General features: G+C 49.1%; 2 protein-coding genes and 1 pseudogene across 2 annotated transcripts in view; 1 reads left to right on the top strand and 2 right to left on the bottom strand.

The window, feature by feature from the left end:
- The window catches only part of SNX29 (sorting nexin 29), a 247,346-nt gene extending 237,584 nt beyond the window's left edge, over nucleotides 1–9,762 (bottom strand). Inside the window, exon 1 of the mRNA XM_040973311.1 lies at nucleotides 9,693–9,762. Coding sequence (XP_040829245.1) covers nucleotides 9,693–9,699 — 7 coding nt within the window. The 5' untranslated portion in view covers nucleotides 9,700–9,762. The remainder of the gene's footprint in view (nucleotides 1–9,692) is intronic.
- Nucleotides 9,763–14,180: 4,418 nt separating this feature from the next.
- On the bottom strand, nucleotides 14,181–19,164 carry TNFRSF17 (TNF receptor superfamily member 17). The gene is made up of 3 exons (XM_040973312.1): nucleotides 18,772–19,164; nucleotides 18,190–18,336; nucleotides 14,181–14,693 (listed from the first exon to the last, which is right to left on the bottom strand). The coding sequence occupies exons 1-3, from the start codon at nucleotides 18,887–18,889 to the stop codon at nucleotides 14,458–14,460; spliced, it is 501 nt and encodes a 166-aa protein (XP_040829246.1). The 5' UTR covers nucleotides 18,890–19,164; the 3' UTR covers nucleotides 14,181–14,457.
- LOC121152096 lies at nucleotides 18,406–18,503 on the top strand (annotated as a pseudogene).
- Nucleotides 19,165–26,886: the final 7,722 nt, after the last annotated feature.

Raw genomic sequence — 26,886 nt, forward strand, 5'->3', positions numbered from 1 at the left:
AAAGACCCAATGGAGGCGGTAATGAGAAAAGGAACCAGTAGCTATATCACAGAGCACAGCACATTCAAAACACCTGCTTAGTTTTCCATTTTTTGAGGAAGAAATTAAAAGTCAGAGAAGTGCAATGATCTACCCAGCTTCCACAACAAGGAGTCCGACGCAGGGGTGCCTGCACCCAAAGCTTCCCCCCAATGCAACCCAATCGTGGCCTTGAACATGGCATGGTGAGCACAAAGCTTTCCACTGCTGTGTCCTAAGATGGGATTCAGCCAATATCAGCCCCCCTCCCAAGGCATATCCAGCTGCTGCCTGTCTTTTCCTGGAATTCAGCCACCTCCTTTCATCTACACACTGCCTGAGGTGGCTTTCCTACTTCAGTAACAGAGACTGTGGAGCAGAGGCCAGATGGTCCACAAAACACAAAGTATTTACTCTGTGGCCCTTCGCACAAAACCATTGCCAGTCCATCCCTGAAACATCAGATAATGGAATTCACTCTTTTTCCTACCGCAGTAGAAAGGTTAAGTAACTGGGTACATTAACTGTTCTGAATGTTATGATGCCTGTTTTCATACTTGTGAAGAGAAGAAACATGGATAAAAACAGCAAGTAGAAACATAAAGTCACGTGCAAGCTCAATGAAATTGTGCACACCTACACTTCGAACAAAGACAGAAGTAGAATTCCTAAAACCCTAAACATTTAATGTACTGTGTAGGTGTATTTATTGACATCTTCCATGTTGTCACAATAGTCTTTTATTATGTTTTGTTTTGTTATGTTTTGTTTTGTTTTAGTAGGGGGAGGAGAGAGCAGATTCTGAAACGTGCAGATGAGAAAGAAGAAAAATAGGAAGGGAGTAGGCACCGTTCCCTCTCCAGAGACAGGTGCACTGGGCAGGGGAAGCGCTATCCCAGGCTTCGGCAGGACCCCTGGGGAACAGCATTGTCAGGACCAGGGACAGGGCCCTCACTCCCTGTCAGAGGCTCCCCCACAGCTTCTCTTGCCTCAGTAACAGCCAAGACTCACCTTTCCAGATGCTCCATCAGGGCTTGGCTCAGAACAGCCACCTCATGACGTACTCCCCATCACTCCAAAGTTGCAACAGCTCAACCCCCTTTACACCATTTTCTGGACAGACTGTTGAGCAGCACGACTCCGCCCTTGGGAGCTCGATGGGGCTAATGACCCAGCTGGTGCCAACCAGACACACCGTGATGAGTTCCAGAATGAGCAAACAGCTAACCACACCCCCATGGGACTTCTGCTAGAGCACTTGATAAAAGGGCCTACTCATTGCTTAGGCTTCGCTGTGGCCCAAGCGCTCTTTGCCTCTGCAGAGAAGAGGCAAGCTGCAGATGAAGCCAATGGGGAGGGGAGAGGAGGAAAATTGAGAGCCAGCAGAAAGATAAAGAATGCTGATGACACCCTAAGCACCTGGATCCCCCTGAGGCTGAAGCCAGCCCTCTCTCTCGACATCTCCATCGCAGTACGTGACAAAGTCCATGTTGCTGAGTCAGTTTGATCAGCTTGTGCCACATCCAACTGAAAAGTTAACACACCCAGCATAACCCCAGCAAAACTGTTTCGGGAATATCCACTCAATTTACTGCAAAATACCAAAGACTTACACTACAAAGTCCTGCCCAGATCTCAATAACTTAGGAGGTGCCAGCCTTACCCTGAAGGGAAGTACTGCAGGATAATCCTCTCTGTCCAAAGCTGAGATGACTACCCATATATCGCTGGACAGTAAAACCATGGGAGGAATTTTACCTATTTCACACCCAGTAAATCCTCTATCCAGGAGAACAAGATGAAGGCGGACAGCTGAAGCTCTTGACTGTACACTCTTATAAGCCCAAATCTGACCATGGATGGCACACTCAGCCTCCCTCTGAGGCGCCCGTCAGACCAACAGGTGTATTGCTGTCAGCTCCTGGCTCCCGGCTTCCAGCCCTGTCCTGAGAAGCCTGCCTATCTGATCAGGCGTATTCTCTCCATTAAGCTGTGTGACTTTCCTTACCCCAGTCTGAATGACTGGACTTGTAACTGGGAAGAAAATCACATAACATAAGCAGAAACTTTTTACTCCTTAAAAATCAAAGCCAGATAGCATCGGCCGTTGCGCTCACTTGGGGAGCGAATCATCGGATGGAAGATCTTCCTCTCTGTCTCTCCTCTCTGTATATCCGCCTTTCCAATAATAATAATAATAATAAAATCAAAGCCAGGAAGCTCATGCTTCAGGGTTGGACTGCTGGCTTCCCACTGACCCATCCCCTTGGGCACAAATCGGTTGTCCTTCTGCCAGCTTCTCTGCCAGAGCAGGACAACCTGCTCAGCCTAGAGCCACTCTCGCCACCTGTGGCCCTCAAGGACCAGCAATGAGGAAGCAGAGAAGCAATGCATGACAAACCATGGCATCTGACACCAGACTAGCAGCTCCTTCTTGATGTTGTCCTGTCAGCGCCCACTTCCTTGTAACCACTTAATATGCCTCAAAACACCTGCATCCCAGAGTGGTAGTCCACCATGTTCTTGTCTTTCGGCAAATTAAAGATTCCCTTTCCTTCACCCCAAAACTTCCTTCTTCATTTTGACTGGCACCCGTCTATCCTGCCCTGCTCCCTGAAACCTTGCAATCTTAGTTACCACTACTCTCTGTCTCATCCCTGACTTCTCTCTCATACAGACAAGACCCTACACTCCAGTCATCTCCACTAACAGCAACGGCCCCTTGCTAAGTGATGCACAAGGCGACAAACTGGTGTCCAAAATGATGATGCCAGATGATGAGCCAGTGTCTCCTGCCACTGCAGCTCTCATTCTTACTGGCAGCATTTTAAATTGGCACAAAAGGAGCGGGCTTCATGGCAGTTACACTGTGCTGTGGGATGCACACATCCCATATCAAAACACTTGCTTCCTCCATACTTTGCATCCAGCTTCCTGCTCATGTACCTGGCAGGCGATGGATGACTGCCCAAAGACCTGGGTCCCTTCCGCCCACATCGGAGATGTGGTAGAGTTCACAGCCCTGGATATTGTGAACATTTGTGTAGTAAATCAACAAATGGAAGATCTGTCTCCCCCAAAACCTCTGCCTCCTCTGAGTCACAAACCACAAGCCCCTAGGCTTATGTCATTTTATCCTATTTGTCCATCTGAACACCTCCTTTTCTAGGATGCCTTATCTTCATCAAATTCCACGTGGACTTTTCACAGGTTACTACAGAACCTCCTAAAATGAGATGCTGGGAAGGGTCTGGAGACAGACAAAAGGAGGTGCTAAGCTGCCCTCTCTCCTCTTCCCTTCCCCCACCCTCTCCCTGTGCCCCACTCCACTCTCCAACCCTGCCTGAGCCTCTGTGTGTCCCTGTGTTTGCTTTCTCACCTTTTCAACACACTCACTTGGTGCTTAGCACACAGAATGCAAGGATGTGGAATAATTAAACTCCATTTCTCCCACGGCCACTCTGCCTTTCAAATCCATCAATCATGCCTTAGAAATTAGAAACTAATAAACCAGTACAATTACTTTGTTGGTGTAGGATGAGGAGTAATTAGGAACAATTAACACCTTGATGTTGAAGCTACTTTTCTTTTGAAGCTACTTTTTAAAAATTACTCCAAAGACATCACCTGAAAAAGGAAACTTCCCTAGCCAAAAAAAAAAGAAGAAGAAGAAAAGAAAAATCCACAAAAAGTAGCTGGGTGCGGGGAGGGAAGGCAGAAAGTTAAGACACTCAAGCTGCTCCGAGGAGGACAGGACGCCGAGGGCAGCTAAAACGGTGCTCCCTGCAAAAGCAGGGCAGGCGGTACAGTCCAGGAAAGCCCGGGAGCCGTGTCACCCACTTCCCCCTTGGAATGTGAAGGGTGGAAATCAACACACAGTGACGCAATCACGAGGACCTCTTCTGTGTTAAGTGTCCCTCAGTCTTTCTGACACGAACTTCCCTCTCCCTCTAGTCACCGCTCCTGGAAGTGCTAATACCACAGCGGACACACATCTGTTTCCACATGACAGAAAAGTACATTTTTATCTCCCCTGAGAGGCAATTTCCCCCTGCCCGGAGGGGGGGTGGGGGGGAGGGCTCACCCTGAGATCAGCGGGCCAGGGTCAAGGGGAGACGGCACAGGAGGAAGCTGTCAGAACTGAGGGATGCCCACTGAATCTTGACTGTCAGATCCAAATTTTAAGACCAAATTTCAAGAGCCATGCAACAAGGAGGCAGGAATGAATCTCGGTGGGACGCAGCACCTCATCATGTGCTTGCGGAGGAAGTAGCCACAGATCTGCTGACGGTGGAACCCTTATTTTCTTTTTAGATTTATTTGTGTATTATTTGTTTGTTTGTTTACTACTAGAGCAGAGCAATGCCGACAGAGAGAACTTCTAGTCGCTAATTCACTCCCCAAATGGCTGCAACATCCAGGATTCCACCCAGATCTCCCACACTGTGGCAGGCGCACAGGAACTTGAGCACCCACCTGCTCTTTCTCAGGGTACACATGGGCAAGAAACAGTCCAGGCAGGACTGGAACCATCACTCCCAAGTGCGATGCCGCTGTCACACACACTAGTTTAATCTACCCAAGGACACCAGCCACAGAACTCCTACTTCTGACATTCAACCATGAGACAGCAACCCAGCACCTTCATGGGGAAAAAAAAACATGCCAATAAGATCACTTCTCTGCTTTAAATGAAAACCACAAATACATTTTTTTTCTATTAACTTTTCAACTGAATCTTGAGTCCAAGTTCAGGCTAGACAATGCTAAGGAGAAAACCAGGATCTTTTACCCAGGAAAAAAAAAAAAAAGAAACACATCAATTACCCACTTAGCCCAAAATTCTGATACAGGAGGCCCACACATTCTTTCACCACTTCGGGTTGCCTTTCCTCACCCGTACAACAGGGTGAAGTTCAGCAAAGGACAACACTTGAGAACAACAACACGTCTGCAGCCTTACACGCTCCACTTTCCCCGTCAGAACCAACATGATCTGCAGGGCAGAATCCCCGCATGAAGAAGCTGCTATACTCTCCAAAAAGAACTAATCGGTACTAGCTACTAGCACCCTCAGGCAAGCACTCGTGTGAGTATGGCAGATGTTTTTCTTCCTGTCAGTTTGTTTACTTCCACACACGCATGCGAATCCAAAAACATTGGTGTGTGTGTGTGTGTGTGTGTGTGTGTGTGTGTGTGTGTGTGTGTGTGAACATGCACTTGTGGCCTGAGAAAGGAGTAGAAGATGGCCCACAGCCTTGGAACCTTGCACCTGCATGGGAGACCCAGAAAACTTTCTGGCTCCTGGCTTTGGATTGGCTAAGCTCCAGTCTTTGTGGCCACCTGGGGAATAAACCAGCCTATGTAAGATCTTTCTCTTTGTCTCTCCTTCTCTTTGTAAATCTGCTCTGCCTTTCCAATAAAAACAAACAATTTTTTAAAAGGAAAAAGAAACTGAGAAACATGTGAAGCCACATCCTTAGGAAGCAATCAACAAAATTCTGCAAAAGATTCCATGAAAAAATGCCTGCATTTCCTTCAATAACGAAAGGAAAAAAAAAACTGCAGAAAGTAAAGAGACTGATGAAAGGGGAATCCCAGGGCCTGGCATGGTAGCCTAGCAGCTAAGGTCTTGGTCAGGATATCACATGGGTACCTGTTCTAATCTCAGCTGCCCCACTTCCCATCCTGTTCCCTGCCTGTGGCCTGGGTGAAGTTCCTGGCTCTTGATTTCAGATCAGCTCAGCTCCAGCTGTTGAAGACACCTGAGCAGTGAATCATCAGATGGAGGATCTTCCTATCTGTCTCTCCTCTTTGTATATCTGCCTTTCCAATAAAAATAATTCAATCTTCTAAAAGAAAAGAAGGGGGAATTCCCCCCTCCAAAAAAAAAAGAAAGAAAGGAAAAAGGGGGGAATCCATAGTCTTTAAACAAAGAAAGCATTTTTAAAATTAAAAAATAAATATGAGAAAAAAACATTTTGCATTTAAAAAAATGAGAAACTGAAAAGCACATAAGCCATAGACTGGGACAAAGTTTTATAAACATCTAATAAAAAGACTATGTCCAAAAATTAAACAGGATTTTTGCAGTGCCACCATAAAAAGATAATCAAACTGAGCTAGGACCTAGCGTGATAGTCTAGTGGCTAAAGTCCTTGCCTTGCAAACACAGGATCCCATATGGGTACCTGTTTGTGTCCAAGCTGCTCTACTTCCCTTCCAGCTCCCTGCCTGTGGTCTGGGAAAGCACTGAAGGATGGCCCAAAGCCTTGGGACCCTGCACCCATGTGGGAGACCTGGAAGAAGCTCCTGGCTTCAGATCAAATCAGATCATCTGGCCATTGCAGCTGGCCAGCAGAATAAAGCAGCAGATGGGAAGATATCTCTCTACTGCTGCTTCTCTCTGTAAATCTGCCTTCCCAATAAAAATAAATAAACCTTTTTAAAAAAGGATTTAAAAGATAAATCAGGGGCTAGGGTTGCATAGTGGGTTGGGCCACAGCCTGTGACACAGACATCCCATATGAACACCAGCTCAAGTCCCAGGCAGTCCATGTGCAGTCCAGTTTCCTGGTTATGCGCCTAGGGAAGCAGCAACAGATGGCCCAACATTGGGAAACCCAGATGGAGTTCCTGACTCCCAGCTTTGACCTGACCCGGGCCCAGTGGTTGCAGCCATTCAAGAAGTGAACCAGTGCATGGGAAAAAAAATCTACCTTTCCGTCCAGATATGTAAGACTGTCTCTCAAACAATAAATACATCTCTTTTTTATTTTAATTTTTTGTAAAGATTTATTTATTGGAAAGTCAGATATACAGAGAGGAGGAGAGACAGAGAAGATCTTCCGCCTGATGATTCACTCCCCAAGTGAGCGCAACGGCCGATGCTATGCTGATCCAAAGCCAGGATCCAGGAACTTCTTCCAGGTATCCCACACGGGTGCAGGATCCCAAGGCTTTGGGCCATCCTCGACTGCTTTCCCAGGCCACAAGCAGGGAGCTGGATGGGAAGTGGAGCTGCTGGGATTAGAACCGGTGCCCATATGGGATCTCAACGCATTCAAGGCGAGGACTTTAGCTGCTAGGCCACGCCGCCAGGCCCAGACATCTCTTTTTTTAAATAATTAAGACAAACAACTTGCAGTGCTCAAACCTCACTGAGATCCACAGTTTAAAAAACCATCTGCAGGGCTCACTGCAGTGGCCTAGCAGCCAGAGTCCTCACCTCACACATGCTAGAATCCCATATGGGCGCCAGTTCTAACCCCAACAGCCCTGTTTCCCATCCAACTCCCTGCTTGTGGCCTAGGAAAGCAATCGAAGACGGCCCAAAGCCTTGGGACCCTGCACCCACGTGGGAGACCCGAAAGAAGAGGCTCTAGGCTTTTGGCTTCGGATTGTCGTAGCTCTGGCTGTTGTAGCAGCTTGGGGAGTGAACCATCAGACAGAAGATCTTCCTCTCTGTTTCTCCTCCTGACTTTGCAATAAAAATAAATAAATATTTTAAAAATATGCAATAAAATTATAAATCAATCACAGACATTTGAACGCTGATTGGATATTTGATGTTTTTAAAACAGAGCTGTCAATTTCTTACAGCAGTAATTAGAATAGAACTGGGGTTCTTTTCACAGGTTAGAGATACATGCTAAGATGTTTCCAGGTGAAATGACATTTCTTCCAGCTTTGTAGGAGACAGGTAGGGATACCAACGAGCTAATGCAGACACCTGCTGTCCAGGCCTGCCATGGAACTGAAGGGTTCATCATGCCACACCCCCACTTGGGTGATGCACCCAGATTTCTGCTGTTACGGAAATGGACAGAGAAAAGAGGAAACATGTCCGTGTCACATTATTTTATAAGTATCACAGAGGTGGAAATTCATCCCCAAACACAGTTTCAAGAAACATGTGAAAAAATACTCTCAAACTTTTTGCTGCAGACATGGCACAACCATCCCGAAAGACCTTCTTCCTAGCTTGCCTTGCCGGGGTCTTTTTCACCAGTTGTGTGCCTTTGGACCTCATGACCTTGCAAGTGAAATCTTTTTGAAAACTTTCCAAACTTTGCTACTAAGTTGCTCCTTGACAGATGAACTGATAAGCTTCTCCTCCACTCACCTTCACAGTGAAGGTGGACATGACACGGGTCTGGAACTGGGTCTTTGGCAGAGAGCCCTTGGTCCCATCCACAGGAAAATACCTGCAGTGTGTGTAGTCTCAGGCCTAGCCCCCCAAACCCAGCTGAGAAATTACCCCAACCCTATCTGACACAGGTCCTCACAGCACTTTCCCTGGGCGAAGTTATTTAGTCACCCAAGCCTAAGTCACACCTCCTGAGATACATTCCCACTTAGCTGGGATCCCCAGCACAGCCAGTAACCGGTTCTGCATCACACGGCTTGACAAGGCAGAGATAGGATTTGAACCCTTAAGGAACAGCTCCAGCCAACACATAAACACCAAACTTCCACCTACGGGAAGCCAAATCAAAACACCTCCAGCAGCGTTATCACTCAAGTTCCAGATCAGAAACCTTAACTAGGGAAGTTCAAACCAAGGACAAAGCATCCCTTTCCCCTGGCCTGCCCTGGACCCCCGGGGAGACGACTGGGCAGAAGGCTTGGGAAGGACAGCGCCTCAGGAAAAAAGCCCTGCCCCGGGAGGGAAACCCTGGCAGCTGAGGGTAGGCGGGTCCTCCTCTGAGATACATCCCTGAGTCACTCCCATCTCCACACACACAGCACTCAGGAATGACTTAGCACCAAAACACCAGCGCCACTCCTCGGAGGGAAGGAAGCAGGGCGACTGCCCAGCACCCAGGTCCGAGGCAGGGGGCGCAACTTTAGGACAAAGACAAGCAGCGGGGGTCCAAGGTTAGAGCCCTAACCCTGTTATCTCCTGCCTCCCCTCCCCTCCCAAATGGGCCGCGCTTGCGGAAGAGCCGGGAGGATGAAGTTTGGGCTGGGAAGGGGCGGGCGTCGGTGCCCTGCGGGGAAAAGGAAGGGCTGCAGGACCACCCTGGAAGCTTCACTGAGGAGATTGGGATAAGCAAGGCAAGGGGCTGGAGCAGGACAGAAAAGACGAAAAGTCCATGCAGGGAACAGACAGGGTCCCTGTGACGCCAACAGCACAGCGCTGGGGGACAGGGGTGGAGGGAATCGAAGGCGCTGGGGTAAAGGACAGGTGGGGAGGTGAGTCGTCTGAGGGTCAGGAGCGGCTGGGACTCGGGAGTCCGGGGGTTGGGGGAAGCACACTCGGATTGTTTGCAGTTTGCACCTTGCAGGGACAGGAGCCTGCGCTGCGGGCAATGACGAGGGTCCGGGACCAACGACTGGAGCTGGGACCCAGGGGTCCAGCAGTAAGGAGGGGCTGACACACTGGGCGGGAGGAGGGTGCTCTCGGAACATGACGGGGTGCTGGAGCTAGCTGTCACTGATTGACAGGGGTCGGGGGCTCAGCAGTGGCCGGCCTCGGGAGGTCAGACGTCTGCAGGCGACAGGAGCCGGGATTGGCGCGCTGATGGCCGGGGAGGGTCAAGAACCAGGGAGCCCAGGGGCGGGGGTCTGCGAGCGAGCAAGCGAGCGAGCGCCACACGGGGGTCAGAGGGTCCCGAGCGTGCTGCTCCGGAGCGGCGGGCACGGGTGACAGCGGCGGGCCGGTCACTCACCGCTCATGATGTCGCTCCCTCCTCGGGCCGGTGCCTGCGCCGCCGCCTCAGCCGCCGCCGCCTCAGCCGCGGAGCTCCAGACAGGCCGGGAGACAGCGCGGCCCGCCCCGCCGCCCCGCCCCGGAAGCAGAGCTCCGCCGTCGCCGAGGTCCCGCCCCCAGACCCGGAACGTAAACACGGCCGCCTGCCACGGAGCCCAAGGCAGTGTCCCGAGTGGAAAGGCCACCTGTGTCCTCTGTGAGGAGGCGGCGACTTGGAATGAGGAGAGAGCCCCGGCTCGGGTAGAGCAACCCCCGCCCCCCAGAAAAGTGCTCCGGAAGGGCTAAGGGGAGCGGGAGGGTGAGGAAGGAACTGGGCGGTACGGCCATCAGGCGAGCTGCAGTGGGACAGCATGGAGAGGGACAGGTAGCTGCTGGTCGTGCACTGCCCTGATTGACTATACCCGAGAATGTGGACGCAGCTGTTAACTCTCAACTACCTGACAAAGCCCAGGCGACTGCTCCCTTCTACAGGGAGAATGGGGACCCAGACCGATGGAAAGGCCATTTTTACATACTAAAAAAGTTTAAGATTTATTTGAAAGGTAGAAAGAGATCTTCCATCTGCTGGTTCACTCCCCAGACGCTACAAGAACCCAGAACTCCGTGTCTCCCACGGGATTGACAGGGTCTCAAGCCCTTGGGCTGTCCTGGCCTGCTTTACCAGGTGCATCAATGGGAAGTTGGACTGGAAGCCGAACAGCAGGGACTAGAACGGGTGCCACGTATGGGATGCCTGCAGTGTGGGCACTGCTGAAGCCACCCATGCCACAGCACCTGCCCCCACAGATGAAGGACTTACCTTAGCTGGTTCACCCACACACGTTTGATGTTAGACAACACATATGCATATAGTTAAGATGTTTGACACATAGTGTATATTATGCTTTTTTATAAATGTATTTTTTTGAAAAGGCAGATTAACAGAGATGGAAAAAAAAATCTTCCATCCTCTGGTTCACTTCCTAAATGTTTGCAGTGACTGGTGCTGAACCGATACATAGCCAGGAGCCAAAGCCTCTTCAAAGGTCTCCCACGTGGGTACAGTATCCCAAGGCTTTGGGCCGTCCTGCTCTGCTTTCTTAGGCCACAGGCAGGGAGCTGAATGGGCAGTGGAGCAGCCAGGTCATGAACCAATGCCCATCTGGGATCCTGGCACTTTTAGATAGAAGATTAGCCTGTTGAGCCATGGCACAAGCCCAACTTTTTTTTTTTTTAAGGCACAAAATATGTTTCATCAGCACCTGGTTCACACTCCACATGCCTGCAACAGCTGAGGCTGGGCCAGGCCAAAGCCAGGACCCAGACCCGTGCAGGTTACAGCTGCATGAGCTGACACCCAGTGCCTCCCAGGGGCCACAGAGCTGGAAGCCAGAAGCTCTTGTGGAGCGGGCACTCACACCCAGCCTTGGCAGAATGGATCTAGGCATCCCAGGAAGAGTGTCACCTGCTGAACCAGATGTTCACTTTCTGTCCTTCTTGGGTGCTGATATTTGATTGGTAATGGAAAACAGTGAAGTAAGGATCAGATCCCCTTAGAAAAAGACCCAGAATTCCAGGTCACTTCTATGGGAACCAGCCCCATCATGGATAGATGGGATACATGGGATAGACAGGGAGCTCGTTTAGGACCCCTGAGCTGGACTTACAGAATCCAGCTGCTTCATCCGGGACATGAGGCGCAACACCATGAACATACACAGATTAAGTCCATGTGGAATTCATACACACCCTCAAACTCCCACGTGGCTCTGTGCTTGTGGAGTTACCAACCCCTTTAACTTCAGAAGAGGCCGACAACTTGGGGGAGCTGTCTCTCAGAGGCCACTGCTCTGGCAGCCAGGGTGCGCTCTGCTTCGCCTCTCACAGGCCTGCTGGGCCCACTGCTCATTCACAAGGGCAGCTCTGAGTGAGACGCTGGCATTTGAGTGTGTGTGCCCACGTGCTTTCTCACATTTAACGCTCCTACAGTGCTTCCCTTGTGCCTGACAAAGATCTGAAGTGAAAGTTGATGCCCGCTCCCTCACTTCATTACGTCTCAACACACCAACCCTCAGCTCAACAGAGCCCAGAGCGCTTGGGATGAAAGGGCACGCATAGCAGCATTACCGAACATGTGAAGGGGTGGAGTCTTCACAGGGCCACACCCCCTTTGGAGGAGCTGGACACATGCACAGTCGCTCATAACAGACAAGGCCGGTTGGAAAGATTGGGAGGCTGGAGCAGGGCCACTGATAGTCTTCTATGTGAAAAGGGCTTCATTGCGAAACCCAGGCTAGGAGCAGGGGTGGCTTGACAGAAAGGCACCTGCCAGTGGGTGTATGGGCTGGATAATAGGTTGGTTGGGTTGAACCAGGCTTCAATGTCCATTGACGTGTGCGAGAGCTAATTGGGATGTGGGACAGACTGGACAAGCCTGCAGTGCATACTGGCAAGCATGGGAACCAGGTTAGGGGGCAGAACTGGTAGGGGTTTTGGGGAGTCGCCCCAACTAGGCTGTAGCTCCAACTGGTTTGCATGAAGACCGAGTATGAAGTGGGTAGAATCGAGCTGGACTACAACACCCATTGGTTCACAAGGAAGACAGGGCTGGAAGCCGAACGGACCCAGTAATCGCAACGACCAGCATATGCATAAGCTAATTGGTGTGACAACAGTGTTGGAGTCTGTACTAGCAAACTCACTCAAGAATCAGATCTGGGATCAACTCAGATGAAGTTTCTTTGGATATTTCTCGAACTGAACTGCTGATCTTGGAACCCCAACCATCAAGAGACTGTCAGCCAGTAGACTCTGAATAGGTTTCATTACGGTTGGGACGGAGAGATTGGCAGCAATCCAGAACTGATGAACTATCAAAACTGTATGAGCAGGACCCTTGGAGTGCGCCTCATGTTGGGGATCGGGGATGGGTGGGAGGTAGGGTGGGGCTTTCCCCTTTGTTACTCCCCTAACCCTAGATACATGGCAAAATGATTATATTAGCGTGGAAACAATGATATTACCCACTTTCACCCTGTAGCCCGTGACCCTTTGTACCCTAATAAACTAAGATTATTAAAAAAAAAAAAAAAAAAAAAAAAAAAAAAAAAAAAAAGAAAAGGGCTTCATTGCAAGATAGACGATAGACTGCACTCAGTCCAATCAGGGCCCTAGAAGCATGTCAGAATTAGAGCGTTTGTGTTTGGGGAAGGGGAAAGGATTTGCCACCTCCAAAGCTGTGCCTTACTATTACTCTGAATCACCCTTTCTCATGGCACCCAGAACATTTGTCACCCATGATGCAGGTGTTTGTAGCCTTGCTAGTATGTGACATTATCTGAAATATATTTGCAGTTTGTCACAGTTTATGTTGGGGAAGAAGGAAGCCTAAGGGTGTGAAAGAACAAAAATAGGAATTGTGTGCAGTGGCATGAGGGACACACAGGGCAGGCTGCCTTGGAAGCATACCAGCAGGGACATGCAGAAACCTTGCTGCGTCTGATCAACTTGGTACGTGAATGCCAACCCTCTCCAGGGACAGCTTACGGGAGCTCTTGCCCGCCCTGGGCCAGGAGGGCTCTGACATCTAACAACAATGCACTGATTAAAGTCCAAGGAAAAATTTCATGACATTCTTGACCTCCAGTAATACCCCATAGCTATGAAGACTCCATCCTGAGAGCACACGGGCCCCCAGCACCCTGTCACGGCAGGTGTATGCTCTTCATTGAATGTAGCCAGCTGGCCCAGCGCAATAGCTTAGTGGCTAAAGCCTCACCTTGCATGTGCCAGGATCCCATATGGGCACCAGCTCATATCCCAGCTGCTCCACTTTCCTTCCAGCTCTCTACCTGTGGCCTGGGAAGGCAGTCAAGGATGGCCCAAATCCTTGGGATCCTGCACCTATGTGGGACCCAGAAGAGCTTCTGGTTCCTGGCTTCGGATCGGCGCAGCTCTAGCCATTGTGGTCACTTGGGGAATGAATCATAGACAGAAGATCTTCCTCTCTGTCTCTCCAAATATATATACATATACATATATATATGTGTGTATGACTTTGCAATAAAAATAAACTAAATCTTTTTTAAGAAGAGCATACTTAAAGCACTTAGAACAGCCCTGACACATGAGTAAGGCGGCATCAGTGCTAGATTATTAGCCACCTGCATTTGGACAGAAAACTACCTAGGATGCCTTGGTCATGGCTTAGAACTACACATTAATTTGTACCATTATGTTACTGTCCAGTTCCTCCAGTAAGCTGGAAGCTTACAAAGCCAAGAATCACCTGTACATTGCACACTGGAATAGTCTAACTCCAGCCTTCCATTTACAGAGCATGAATAACCTGCTCACCCTTCGCAATAAAGGAGAAAATTCAGTCTCTCCTAAGGTGCACATGTGTGTACAAGAGAGAGGCAATCAACCAATACAAATATGTGGTCATTAGATGTATGGAATATAATGCTTTTTTTTTTTTTGTACAGTGAGTCAAGAGTTTAATCATGAGACCAAGGAAGTTTCCATGGTTAAGTTTGCAGCATAAGGTACAGAAATGTACATAACAAAGGGCTTGCAGAATCAGAGGACAAAACGCTATAGCAGCAACTGACAGAATGCAATCACCCTCTAGAGATCTGACCCTGTACCTTGTTCCTTCTCAATGAAGACTGTGTGAAGTGGCTCTACACTGGTCAAGAGGATAAATCATCCCATAGAAACTGATTTCTCTACCCTGTAGCACTCTAAGCAAGCAGGCTATTAGAGTAGTCATTAGTTTTCGTGGTGACAAGAATGGTCGCGCCTTCCTCCATGGCAGGGAGTGGAAAGAAATGATCAGCATCGACCTTGGGCTTGCTCTTGATGCAGTCTTCACAAGTACACTCCTCAACTGTGTACCCCAAGCCTCTTGGAAGAGTTATCTCATTTCCCGTTTGCCTGTTGTCCGGGACAGCTTTTGCCACATCCAGGAGACCTGAACCTGAAGGTGCAGAGAGAGAAAAACATGAGTCTGACTTCCAGGGAGTATGGTGCTGACTGCCTTAACAGGGAACACCAGGACTCAAGGCAATACAGAGGAGTGAGCATGCGCAATGTTACAAGTCACTTGTATCAGTCCTGGGCTTGGGGACATGAATTCTTGGGATGCATACCAGGTTTGAAAGTGTTTGCTTATTTCTTTTATGTTGGCCTGTGTTTAAAGCATTAAGAAGTTTTACAAACAAATGTAATCTATGGACTGTTTAGAGACAACAAAAGGTAACCACTCAGAGCCACTCAGGGAAGCAACCCGGTTGTCACTTTCAGGCAAAAGGTGGGCTCCCCTGTTGGCCAAGTGTCTGCGAAAAGCATTCATCACCCTCTTAGCCTTGGCATGCACTGAGGTTTTGTCCCTGAAAGCTTTCATCGTAAAAGACACTGCCATAGGTTACAACACACAACCTCAGCCAGTGGATGATACTTTAAGATTCAGAAGTAAAGATGCTGCTCTCACTTCTCACAACAGAAAAACCTTTAAAAATGAATGCCCGTGCTCTTCTAAGAAAGAAACGCCTAAAGGTAAGTTTCACTCCTTCCCAACATCCCAAATGTGACACCGTCTTCCAAAATGTCATACTTTGAGTCACTCTCAACGTGAGACATAGGAAGAAAATTACTGTGCTATATCACGTGGGTGTGGACTTTGAAGAAGCTGAATAAAAGGAATACTGAAACAGCAGAAGAGGGAGGGACACAGCAATGCTGAGGACCAGATACAATGCAGGAATAATCTAAAGCTCCAAGCTATGGCAGAGTGGCTGAGTTACACAGTGCTGAAGAGTTACCCAAGAGTTGGGTCTCATTACCCAAGAGTTGGGTCTCAGTGTTCTCACATCAAAAATGAAGAAGTAATGATGTTAAGAGATGGACATAATACTTTGCTTGGCTGTGGTCACCATGCATAAGTACTCAATACGTTGTTACGGGGTCGGGTGTTGTGACATAATGGGTTAAGCCACTGCTTGGGGCACCTGGAACACATATCAAGTACAAGTTCAAGTTCCAAGCTTTCAAACTGCTCTGCTTCCAATCCAGCTTCCTCTCAGGACATCCTGGAGACAATAGGTGATAGCTAAGGCAGTTGGGTCCCTTCCATCCTCGTGGGAGAGCAGATGGGATTCTAGGCATCTGGCTTTGTCAGCCTAAAACTGCCTGAAAAGAAAACCAGCAAGTGAAAGATTCCTTCTCTCTCTCTCTTTCACTCTCTGACATTCTGCCTTTCAACCGGGTGAAAATAATATGAGAAAAAATGTTTAAATATATGCAACTTTAATGTTAAAAAAAAAAAAAAAAACTTCACTCTCCACCTGTCTTATCAGGCCCCAGGGGAGGGGCATAGGTAAATTTGCATGGAACAACCATCTCCCTCTAACTATATGAGAAAGCAAATGAGGTAGATGCTTTCTAGCTTGAGCAAGCATGGAAAACAAATGCATAAAAACACAGGGCAACATCTTTGAGCCACGTGTTGGGGCATTAATTCACAGGTGAAGGCGTGGTAAAAATATTTTGATCAGGCCCAGCACAGTAGTAGCCTAGTGACGAAAGTCCTTGCCTTGCATCTGCCGGGATCCCATATGATTGTCGGTTCTAATCCTGCATGCTCCACTTACCATCCGCTCCCCACTTGTGGCCTGGGATAGCAGTCAAGGACAGTCCAAAGCCATTAGACCCTGTACCCACCTGGAAGACCCAGAGGAAGCCCCTGGCTCCTGGCTTCAGATCGGCTCCATTCTGGCCATTGTGGCCACTTGGGAAATGAATCAGTGGACAAATCTTTCCTCTCTGTCTCTCTTTCTGTCTGTGAATCTTTCCAATAAAAATAAAATAAGTCTTTAAGGAGAAAGAGAGAGAAGGAAAGAAGGGAGGAGAAAAGAAATAAAAAGAAAAGAAAGTAGGAAAGAAAGAGAAAGAAGGAAAGAAAGAAAGAAAGAAAGAAACAAAGAAAGAAAGAAAGAAAGAAAGAAAGAAAGAAAAGAAAAGAAGAGAAAAGAAATGAAAAGAAAAGAAAAGGAAGAAAAGAAAAGAAAACAAAAGAAAAGAAAAGAAAAGAAAGAGACGTAGCTTTTGATCTTTAGAGGCCTGACACGGCATCTGGAGCTGTTTGGAGCTGTGTGTCTACCACTGAATAAACACAGTCATTTCAGAGATGAATGCTCAGGAGTGCAGGACACGCTGGTTATTCATTTCCAGCATTTTCCCATATGAAGTGTTGATCCAAGCAAACAACACCTGTGAGGGTAACTTCAAAGAGACCATGGAAATAAGGGATGAAAGGGTAAGTTTATATTTTGGTGCAAAAAAAAAAATTGTTCTTTCAGATTTTGTTTATTTACTTGAAAGAGTTACACACAGGGTGATTATTCCTGTGCTGGTTCACTCCACAGATAACCACAACAGCCAGGGCTGAGCAAGGCTGAAGCAGAAGCTGCACCACCCAGGGGACCCATCTTCCACTGTTCTCCCAGACCATTAGTAGGCAGATGGCTCGGAAGTGGAGCTGCCAGGACTTAAACCAGCATCCATATGGGATACCAGCATCACAGACAATAGCTGTACCCGGTACACCACCACCAGCCCCAATGCAAAAAGAAAAAGAAAAAAAATCCATGCCTTTGAAATCCCAGGATTTCAAAAAGTTCATAAAAATACATCTCATGGAAAAATTATGTGTGGACTTTTACATTTCTTTGCACCAAGATAAATTTTTCATTTCATTTTCCCACGAGTACGCTTGTATTTATATTGCAAACATGACCACATGACCATCTTGACAGATACGCTTTCCCTGATAAAACAGCAGGCCTGGCGAGCAGCGTTTGGGTTGGTTGGCTTATTTTTCATTTAAAAACAGAGACAGAGATGTCTTTTCCCCCATTTCACTCTCCAAATTCTGGCAATGGCTAGGGCGGGGCCAGGTGGGTTACAGGAGTCCACCTGAATCTCCCAGATAGGTTACTGGTATTTGAGTCCCTCTCCCAGCCTCCTGGGGTGCATGTCTGCAGGAAGCTGGAAAATGGGGAGCTGAACCGGGAGTCAAGCCCAGTCCTTCAGTATGAGATGTGGAAGTCTCCAGTGTTATCTTTAACTGCTGCATCAAATGCCCGCCTCTTGACTAGCGATTTCTGCGTGCACTCCTCATCACACGCCAACTCTAATCAGAGGTGGTTTCCAAGCAAAGCTCGCTACTTCCCTGGACTAATTACAAGGCAAAAAACATGTACGGGAAAACTGACATGGCTGGAGACCCATGAAGAAGGTGTCTCAACGCAAATAATGACAGCTTAATTCTACCAAGAAGCTCATTAACACACCTGCTAACACATTCTGAGAGACAGTAGCTGAATGTGGTAATCAATGGTGGGAAAAAAAAGGAAATGAAACTCACAAAAGCCTCCTCTTGGCAGCAGATTTCAAAGATTCACCATGTAACCAACCTGTGTTTTTGTCTTCAGCCTTTAATGGCTCCGAGCTCATCTTCCTCAGCAGAAACATCAGCACAAACACGGCCAAAGAGACCATCAGGCTCAGGCCCAGGCAGGTCCAGAGGATGGCGTTCGTTGCTTTCACTGAACTGGACACACCTTCGTGAAAACAACAGCATAAGGGGAATGAGCCAGTAGCATAATGTTCATATCAAGGATGGCTTATTTGTGCTCGCTCTGGCAGGACATAGGCTAAAATTGGAATGATACAGACAAGATTAGCATGGTCCCTGTGCAAGGAAGTATGGGTTACTTACCATTTGATTCTACCCAGTAACATTGACTTTCAAATTCTAAATATCACTTCATCAGGAGCAGCGGATAGAAATCTGTGTTGCTAATAGCACTGCATAAGATTGAATCTGAATAATGACTTTGTTTCGGCAGACATTGAAATCAGTGCCTTGTTTCCTTTCTCGTCTTAATTTAGGAAACCTCCCCCCATGAGCCCCTTGAACGTTTATCCTCTGAGTCAACAGCATAGTGAGGCTGTCCCACACCCAGGCATCCCACGCCAAGCCGTCCCCAACTCACTTGCATTACAGAAGTGCTGGCATGTTACTGGAGGGGCCTTGGAACAGCGCAGGTGACACGGCTTGCAAGCACGCAGCAAACTGTCAAAGTACTCATTCTGGAAGCAGTGCTGCGACATCTGGAACTGGGTTGCAAAAACAAACCACGCAACCAGAGAAGACGCAGCATGGAATGAGAAATAAAATCCAGCCAGAAATCCCCCAGCGAAGGTAGCCACAACGGCTCACTAGAATCTCAGGAGGAACAAAAAAAAAAAAAAAGCCACTCTCACGTGGCTCTGCTGGTCCTTAAGGGCTCTGTTTGCCCTGTGGCTACAGATTTGAATACCACCCCTAATTCAAGTTCCTAAGTTTGAGCCCTGGGTGGGGCAGGGCCCAGGGAATAAATACCAGGGTAAGCCATACCTGAAACAGAAACTGCTTATTTATAGAGGAAATCTCCCAGCCAGGTGACAGTTGCAAGACTTGCAGACACAGCCCTGGGGCCCCAAGCGGAAGGTTCAATCACCATTTTTGGAAAGTCTGTTTCTGAGTTATTCTGTGTGATAAGCCCAAGGGAGATAGACAAGAAATGGTTTATGTCCCTTTAGAATTTCACATCTGGGGCCCAGAGTGATAGCCTAGTGGTCAGATCCTTGCCTTGCATCCGCAGAGGGTATCCCATATGGGCATGGGTTCAGTTCGTGTCCCAGCTGCTCCACTTCCCATCAAGCTCCCTGCTTGTAGCCCGGGAAAGCAATACAGGATGGCCCAAGGTCCTTGGGACCCTGCACCCACGTAGGAAACCCAGAAGAAGCTTCTGGCTCCTGGCTTCAGATCTCTCTGTATATTTGCCTCTCCAATAATAAATAACTATAATAAATATAATACAAATTTTTTTAAGAATTTCACATCCAACAAGGAAGACAGGAGCAACCTCCAATAACTACCACGTGTGCTGATAACAGTGTGAGAGAAGGAAGGAGAAATGAAACCCAACTACCACTTTTCACTTTGAAATTTTTAAATTTGTTTTCATCATCTGAAAGAACAAGAGAGGAGCCCAGTGCGCTGACTCAGTCGGCTGAATCCTGACCTTGCCGGGATCCCTGGCTTAGTCTACAGCTCTGGCCCCCCAAAAGTTTTGTTGTAAATGTTTCCTGAGCGCAGCTTTGTCATAACAACATCACCAGAAGGGGGACTGCATCCAGTGTCATTTGACAGAAAGAGTGAGAAGGACGGGCCTTGCCTCAGCCTCCGGCTTCGGCGCTCTCTCTCAGCACTCCAAAGAAGCACATGCAAGCCACATCAGGGCTCTGAAGCCATGAGCGGCTTGGTAGGCCTGGAAAACCCCTGAACCGCCAGACTCTCTTCCCAAAATCACTGAACTTTGCCGAGTCTTCACAGCAGAGCAAGGTGACCTCTAGCCCTTGCTCCAAATCGTAAATGTGCAGTTTCTTCAAGTTTTCCCTTGCAAGAGGCATCAGGCTTTTGTTCCTCAGTCCCCAAAGACATAGAACCAACAGGATGTGCAGACAGCTGCTCCTCAACTCACAGTGGGCCTGTGAAACCCATCATAATCTGAAAGCATCACACATTTAAAATGCACACACAACACCTGAGCTAGTTAGCTGAGCACACAGTTCACCACCAGTCATGCCACTCAGGCTGGCAGGGCTCACAGAGTCCCATCTTCCATTACCCAGCAGAGGAGCCTACAATGTACCCGCTCCAAATTCAAACTTGCAAGGACAGTGTCGACTGAAGGTATTCTTGCATCACAGTGCAACAGAACAATCTTGAGGGAAGCCATTGGAAGTCAGGGTCTGTCGAGCCAGAGAGAGGAAATGGCCTCCAGTCATCATGGAGGTTGGGAAGAGCCAAGGCTTACAGACAGAAAGATGGAGACCCAGGCGAGCCAGGGAGTACACTCCACCCAAGAGTCATGCATTGAGACTGAGCAGAGCTGGCCTTTGGGCAGGAGATCAGGGGCCCAGCTCACGCCATCAGGAGGAGGGGCTCTCTTTGACTCGCCAAGGGCCAGCCTATTTGCTGCTTCCACACCTTGGGCTGATGGGGTTGGGCCCACCTACCTCCTCTAGGGAGGGTCATCTTTACCCTGTCATCCATGCAACTGTAGACCTCACCCAAACAGGCTCGCAGACACACCCAGGATGAGGCTTGACCTATAACCCAGTCAAGTTAACATCTGCAAGCCTTTAACCACATGCCCCATCCTTACCTTCTCTCAGAGCCTCTCGATAACCTCTGGGCAGTGTTGCCTTGGTTACTGCAAGTGCTTTCTGACTCCAAATAAGGATCCCTGTGAGGGTACAGGATGGCGCTGGCCCAAGGAGGACAAATTAGTCCAAAGCTTGCTGATTGAAACGTGACACTTTGTCAACAGCGTCTGGATGGGGACTCTATGGCCATGAGCTGTAAGCAGCTCCTCTCTCCTTGTGAGCACAAGGCAGGACTGGCTTTTCCATGTGGCTCCTTGAAGTGACTTGTGGACATGCCACTTGGTACGCACCAAGGAAAAATGAGCAGAAAGGACTTAGGGCCCTTGAAGGCAGGGCCTTTTCAGAGCCACATTTCCCTTCCCTGGCTGTGGTGATTGCTAATGCTCATGGCTCTTGCGGCCTGGTTTCCACAGAAAAAGTCCATGGAGCACAGCCCCTGCTGATCCCAGAAGGATACCGTCATGAGCTGAGCGTCTGTGTCCCCTAAAAGCTCCTCTCTGCGGAAGCCCTGATCCCAAAGCCTCTTCCCAATGTAGTGGCATTAGACGATGGGGCCTTATGGGATAATGAGCCCCCCAAGAAACCACAAGGGTAGTGCCTTCATGGTGGGGTCTGTGCCCTTATAAGAGGGAGAAGTCTCTCTCTCCAGGATCTTGCATGGAGCAAAGACTATGGGAATTCACAGCAGGAAGATAGCTCCTTCCAAGCCAAGCAGTGAACTCTCCCCAGACACCAGGTCTATCTGATGACCCCCGTCCTTGGGGTTGATAGCCTGTACAACTGGGAGAGTCTGTGGTCTTCGGTCATAATCATAATCACCCAAGACTCAGCCCTGAGATGTGGTGGTGCTCGCCACTGCTGCGCAACCCTGAGGGTTACGGCCGAGGTAGATCTCAAAGTGAGCCCAAGCAAGACTGTTTCTGCAGCACCTGCTCTGCCAGCCCTTTCCAGCACACGGAAGTCAAGACGGAAGGAAACCCACATAGCACAAAGGTAAGACTACAAAAGAATGGCAAGTATGGAGTCCAGAACATTGGTCCTCCCCGGCCCCATAAACAGTGCCTATTGAGCTTGCAGGAGGCAGGCCTGGGGCGTGGGGCGGGGGGAATGGAGGGGGAAGTCGCAAAAGATGAAACAGGCTCAGATCCCCGGCCAAGGAAGCAAGGAGCCAGGGACCCCGCTGGGCGACTCCTGCCAGGCACAGCCCGCCCTGCTCCTCCCCTCCCTGCCCCTTCTGACTTAGATCTCAGCCTCATTGGCTTGTGGAGATGAAAAGGCTTGTGTGCTCAGGGCTCCCTTTGAAGAGTACCCACTCCTCTCTGCACCATCCCAGGTACCATATCTGTCAGCCCTGCAGTGTCTGGGGCGATTTTTCTTTGATTTCAGGGGTGTCCTGGTTGTTCACAATCGTAGGCTCACTGTCCAAGGTAGTTTCAAGGGCTTTTTTTTTTTTTAAAGAATTATTTTTTTATTATTTTCTCATTGTAAAGGCGGATATACAGAGAGGAGAGACAGAGAGGAAGATCTTCCGCCTGATGATTCACTCCCCAAGTGAGCGCAACGGGCCGATACTATGCCGATCCGAAGCCAGGAGCCTCTTCCGGGTCTCCCACACGGGTGCAGGTTCCCAAAGCTTTGGGCCGTCCTCGACTGCTTTCCCGGGCCACAGGCAGGGAGCTGGAAGGGTAGAACCGGCGCCCATATGGGATCCCGGGCGTGCAAGGCGAGGACCTTTAACCACTTGCGCCACCGCGCCGGGCCCGGCTTTTTTTTTTTTTTTTTTTTTTAACCACAAACTTCTTCCTGGGACATTTTTTGTCTCCATTTTATTTTTAAAGGTTTATTTATTTTTATCTGTGAAGCAGATTTACAGACAGAGAAAAGTCAGAGAGGTCTTTGATTCACTGGTTCAGTCCTCAAATAGACACAATGACTGGAGCTGAGCCGATCCCAACCCAGCAAGCAGGAGTTTCCTCCAGAGGAGTATTGACACAGTGGCTCAATAGTCTGGTTCTCTGGCTGCAGGCACCAGCACCCCGTATGGGCACCAGTTCATGTCCCAGCTGCTCAACTTCCCCATCAAGCTCCCTGCTTAGGACATGGGAAGGCCCCAGCTATGGGCAACGGCCTAGCTTACATTGTACCTAGGCAAATGTTACATTGCTGGGAGAAAAGCAGCTAATAGCTGATGGGCATCCTGGCCCTGGTAGATGGCAAATCTGTGCTAACCATACCAGTTGCCTAGCCTATTCTCTAAGTATATGTGTGGGTTGCCAGGTCCTTGAGCCCCAGGAACAGGAGGAGGGAGGTCCCCAGGGGGGAGTGGGTTGAATCACCTGGCCTGGGTCCTTTGGCCCACCTCTGTGGTGGGTTCCCGGTCTGTGAGCCACAGGGGAGACACAGTGGCAGCTGTAGGTACAGGGGACTCTCACGGGTCCTGGGGTACCCTTCTCAGTGGATAAGACAGAGCACAGATGCACACAGAGGATATGGCAGCCCACTGGGTCCTAAAGAGGACATCTGGTACCATAGCAGAGAAGGGAGGGCAGAGTAAATGGGACAACTACCCCAACCAAGTGATGATGACAAATATCGGGGCGAATGGAGACTCTAAGGCAAACTATGTCAGCCAATAGACCTTGGAAAGATTTCCTCATCCTTGGATTGGCGAGGCTGTCAGCATTTCCAAACTATCAAAGCCACTCGAGCAGAACCCTCGGACCATGCTGCGCATCAGGGACCCTTGGTTGACATCGGGTGGCTGTTCCCCATCCCCAGGTGACTTCTCTCCTTTCTCCCCACTTCCCCCAGATAAAGGAAGAAGAAAGAAAATTTGGAAACAATAGTCTCACCCACTTTCCCCTAACCCTCAGCCCTTCTCACCTTGATCAACTATTTAAGCATCATAAAAAATAATTAATAAATAAGAAAGACCCGGGAAGGCAGTGGAGGAAACCCTAACACCTTGGGCCACTGCATTCACGTGGGACACCAGGAAGCAGCTTCTGCCTTTGGATCAGCTCAGCTCCAATCGTTGTGAACGTTCAGGGAGTGAACCAGCAGATGGAAAATCTTCCTGTCGCTCCTTCTCTGTGTAAATCTGCCTTTTCAATAGAAACAACTAAATCTTTTTTTTGAAAAAGAAAAAGTAAAAAAGGTATACCCAAAGAGAGGAAACACATCTGATTGTTAACTCACCAAGGCAACAGCAGTCGGAGCTGGGCCAGTCCAGCCTCAGGAGCCAGGCGTTTCTTCAGGCCACCTGCTGCTGCTTGCCCAGGTGCATAAGCATGGAGCTGGGTCTGCAGTGCAGAAACCCAGACTCAAGCCAGCACCAGTATCTGGCGCTTCGCCCCACTGTGCCACAAGCCAGCTTAATTTCTCCCTTTAATAAACTCAGTTAAGGTCATGCATCCCAGGGCAGGAGGCTTGGGATGGGTGGGAGGCAGTAGGTACAGGGTCCCACTGGGACTCACCCCACTGGGAGAACTTGACCATGGACCAGAAGAGGCCTGGAGCTGGTTAGGTCACCACATGGCGGGTTATTGTGTCCTGTGCACAGAGCATGAGTCACGCCCTGGGCCCAGGTCCACGGAGCAAGCAGGACTAAATGCACTAAATGTCCAAGTAGCCTCCAAAGCAGCTTTCCGAGTCCTATAATCTCTTTTAAAGGCAGAGCTCTAGAGAACAGACACAGAGAGACCTTCCATCGGCCAGTTCACACGCTCAGTGCCCACAACAGCCAGGGCTGGGCCAGCTTGAAGCAGGAACCTGCAACTCCACCTGGGCTTCTCACGTGGGGGTGGCAGGGGACCACGTACGTGAGCTACCATCTGCTACCTTGCATGGTGCACAATAGCACAAAGCAGGAAGAGTCAGAACTCCAACACAGGCACTCCAATCTGGGATGCAGCCATCCTATGCCACAGCGAAACAGCTGTGCCAAATGCCTGTACTGAAATCCTGAGATCCTTAAAGATTAGCTTCAAAATTATTTAAAAAAAAAAAATGGGGCCCAGCGCGGTGGCCTAGCAGCTAAAAGTCCTCACCTTGAATGCCGGGATCCCATATGGGTGCCAGTTCTAAGACCGGCAGCTCCACTTCCCATCCAGCTCCCTACTTGTGGCCTGGGAAAGCAGTTGAGGACGGCCCAAAGCCTTGGGACCCTACACCCACATGGAGGACCTAAAGGAAGTTCCTGGTTCCTGGCTTCGGATTGCCACAGCACTGGCCGTTGCGGCCACTTGGGGAGTGAATCATGCAACGGAGGATCTTCCTGTCTGTCTCTCCTCCTCTCTGTCTCTCTCTCTTCTTCTCTGTATACCTGACTTTGTAATAAAAAAAGAAAATCTTAAAATAAACTCCTCAAAATTATAAAAATGCTCACGGCAGTGGAAGTATGATTAGACAGGTACATGTGAATTGATGGGCACGTGGGTCCCTTTTTTAAGATATATTTTTATTGGAAAGTCATAGATACAGAGAGATACATCCATCTGCCGTTTCACTCCCCAGATGGCCACAACAGCTGGAGCTGAGCTCATCAGACGCCAAGAGCCTCTTCCAGGTACAGGGGTCCACACACTTGGGTCGTCCTCCACTACCTTCCCCGGCCATTAGCAGGGAGTTGATCACAAGTGGAGCAGCCAGGATTCGAACCAGTGCACATATGGATTGCCAGAGTCCCATGCAGTGACTTTACCAGCTACATCACTAGATGCGAAAAAACCTGAGGTGTTTTTATTGACAAATAAAAGCTGGTTTTAAACAATAATTTTTAATAGTAAATGTGTATCCCATATGGATGTAGGTTCTAATCCTGCCAGCTCCACTTCCCTTCCAGCTCTCTGCTTGTGGCCTGGGAAAGCAGTTGAGGACAGCCCAGAGCTTTGGGACCCGGCATCCCTGTGGGAGACCCAGAAGTCCCTGGCTTTGGATCAGCTCATCTCAGACCATTGCGGCCACTTGGATAGTGAACCAGTAGATGGAAGATCTTTAACTTTGTCTCTCCTTCTCTCTGTTAATATGACTTTCCAATTTAAAAAAATCATAAATAACTCATGGTGAGGGGAGAGGTAGTGTGGTGATATGGTTAGTAAGCCCTTCAATATTCTGCATTCCATATGGGCACTGGCTGTTCAGCTTCAGAATCATCTTCCTGCTAACGGGCTGGAGAGGTATCAGATGTCCTAAGTGCTCGGGTCCCTGCCACCTCTGTGCAAGACGGAGAAAGCTCCTGGCTCCTAACTTCACCCTGGCTCGCTCTGGTTTTGCAGCCATCTGGGTGAATGAACCAGTGGATGGACGCACACTTTGTAACTCTGCCTTTCAAATGTATTTTTAAAATCTATTTTATTAAGAGAGAAACAAAAGGAAGGAGGGTGGAAGTAAGAGCCACAGCCTCCACGATGCGGCAGGTGCACACAGATGTGTGAGCCCAGCGTTGTGGGAGAAAAGTCTGCGAGCCGGCAGGGCGCGCACATCTGCTCCCATGTGTGGACGGCCAATTAGCCAGCGGCATAATAAACCGCTTCTTGGCTTCAAAGGAGAGCCGGATTCCTGCTGCTGGGCCCGCGGACCTCGCCGCTGAATCCTGGCGCTCCAGAGACGCTGGCCAAGTAGAAACTGTCTCCCGACGACTCGAGGGCGACACCTGACGCCACGCCGAGGAATTAGAGAGACGCTCGCCCGTAGCCGTGGTCAGGACTGGGCTGTGGAGCCTCCCACTCGGAAAGGAGCCCTAGCCGGGTGAGCTGCCGATCCTGCAGGTCCCCGGGCTGTCTTCTTTTTCTTTAACTATCAACAATGTTTGAAGACTTTATTTCTTCGAAAGGCACGTGTGTGAGAGTGTGTGTGTCAGACAGAGAAAGAGAATCTTCCATCTACTCCTAGCT

This window comes from Ochotona curzoniae, unplaced genomic scaffold (genome assembly GCF_017591425.1).
Source record: "Ochotona curzoniae isolate NIBS_2020 unplaced genomic scaffold, NIBS_Ocur_1.0 contig_2321, whole genome shotgun sequence".
Taxonomy (NCBI): Eukaryota; Metazoa; Chordata; class Mammalia; order Lagomorpha; family Ochotonidae; genus Ochotona; species Ochotona curzoniae.

What these genes read in the sequence shown, in the direction of transcription:
- TNFRSF17 (XM_040973312.1), bottom strand. Translation starts at nt 18,889, where the DNA reads ATGTCGCAGCACTGCTTCCAGAATGAGTACTTTGACAGTTTGCTGCGT. An exon ending in CCAGCACTTCTGTAATGCAA is followed by an intron (nt 18,337 to 18,771) that starts GTGAGTTGGGGA and finishes GTTTTCACGAAG; the next exon opens with GTGTGTCCAGTTCAGTGAAA. An exon ending in GGCTGAAGACAAAAACACAG is followed by an intron (nt 14,694 to 18,189) that starts GTTGGTTACATG and finishes CTGCACCTTCAG; the next exon opens with GTTCAGGTCTCCTGGATGTG.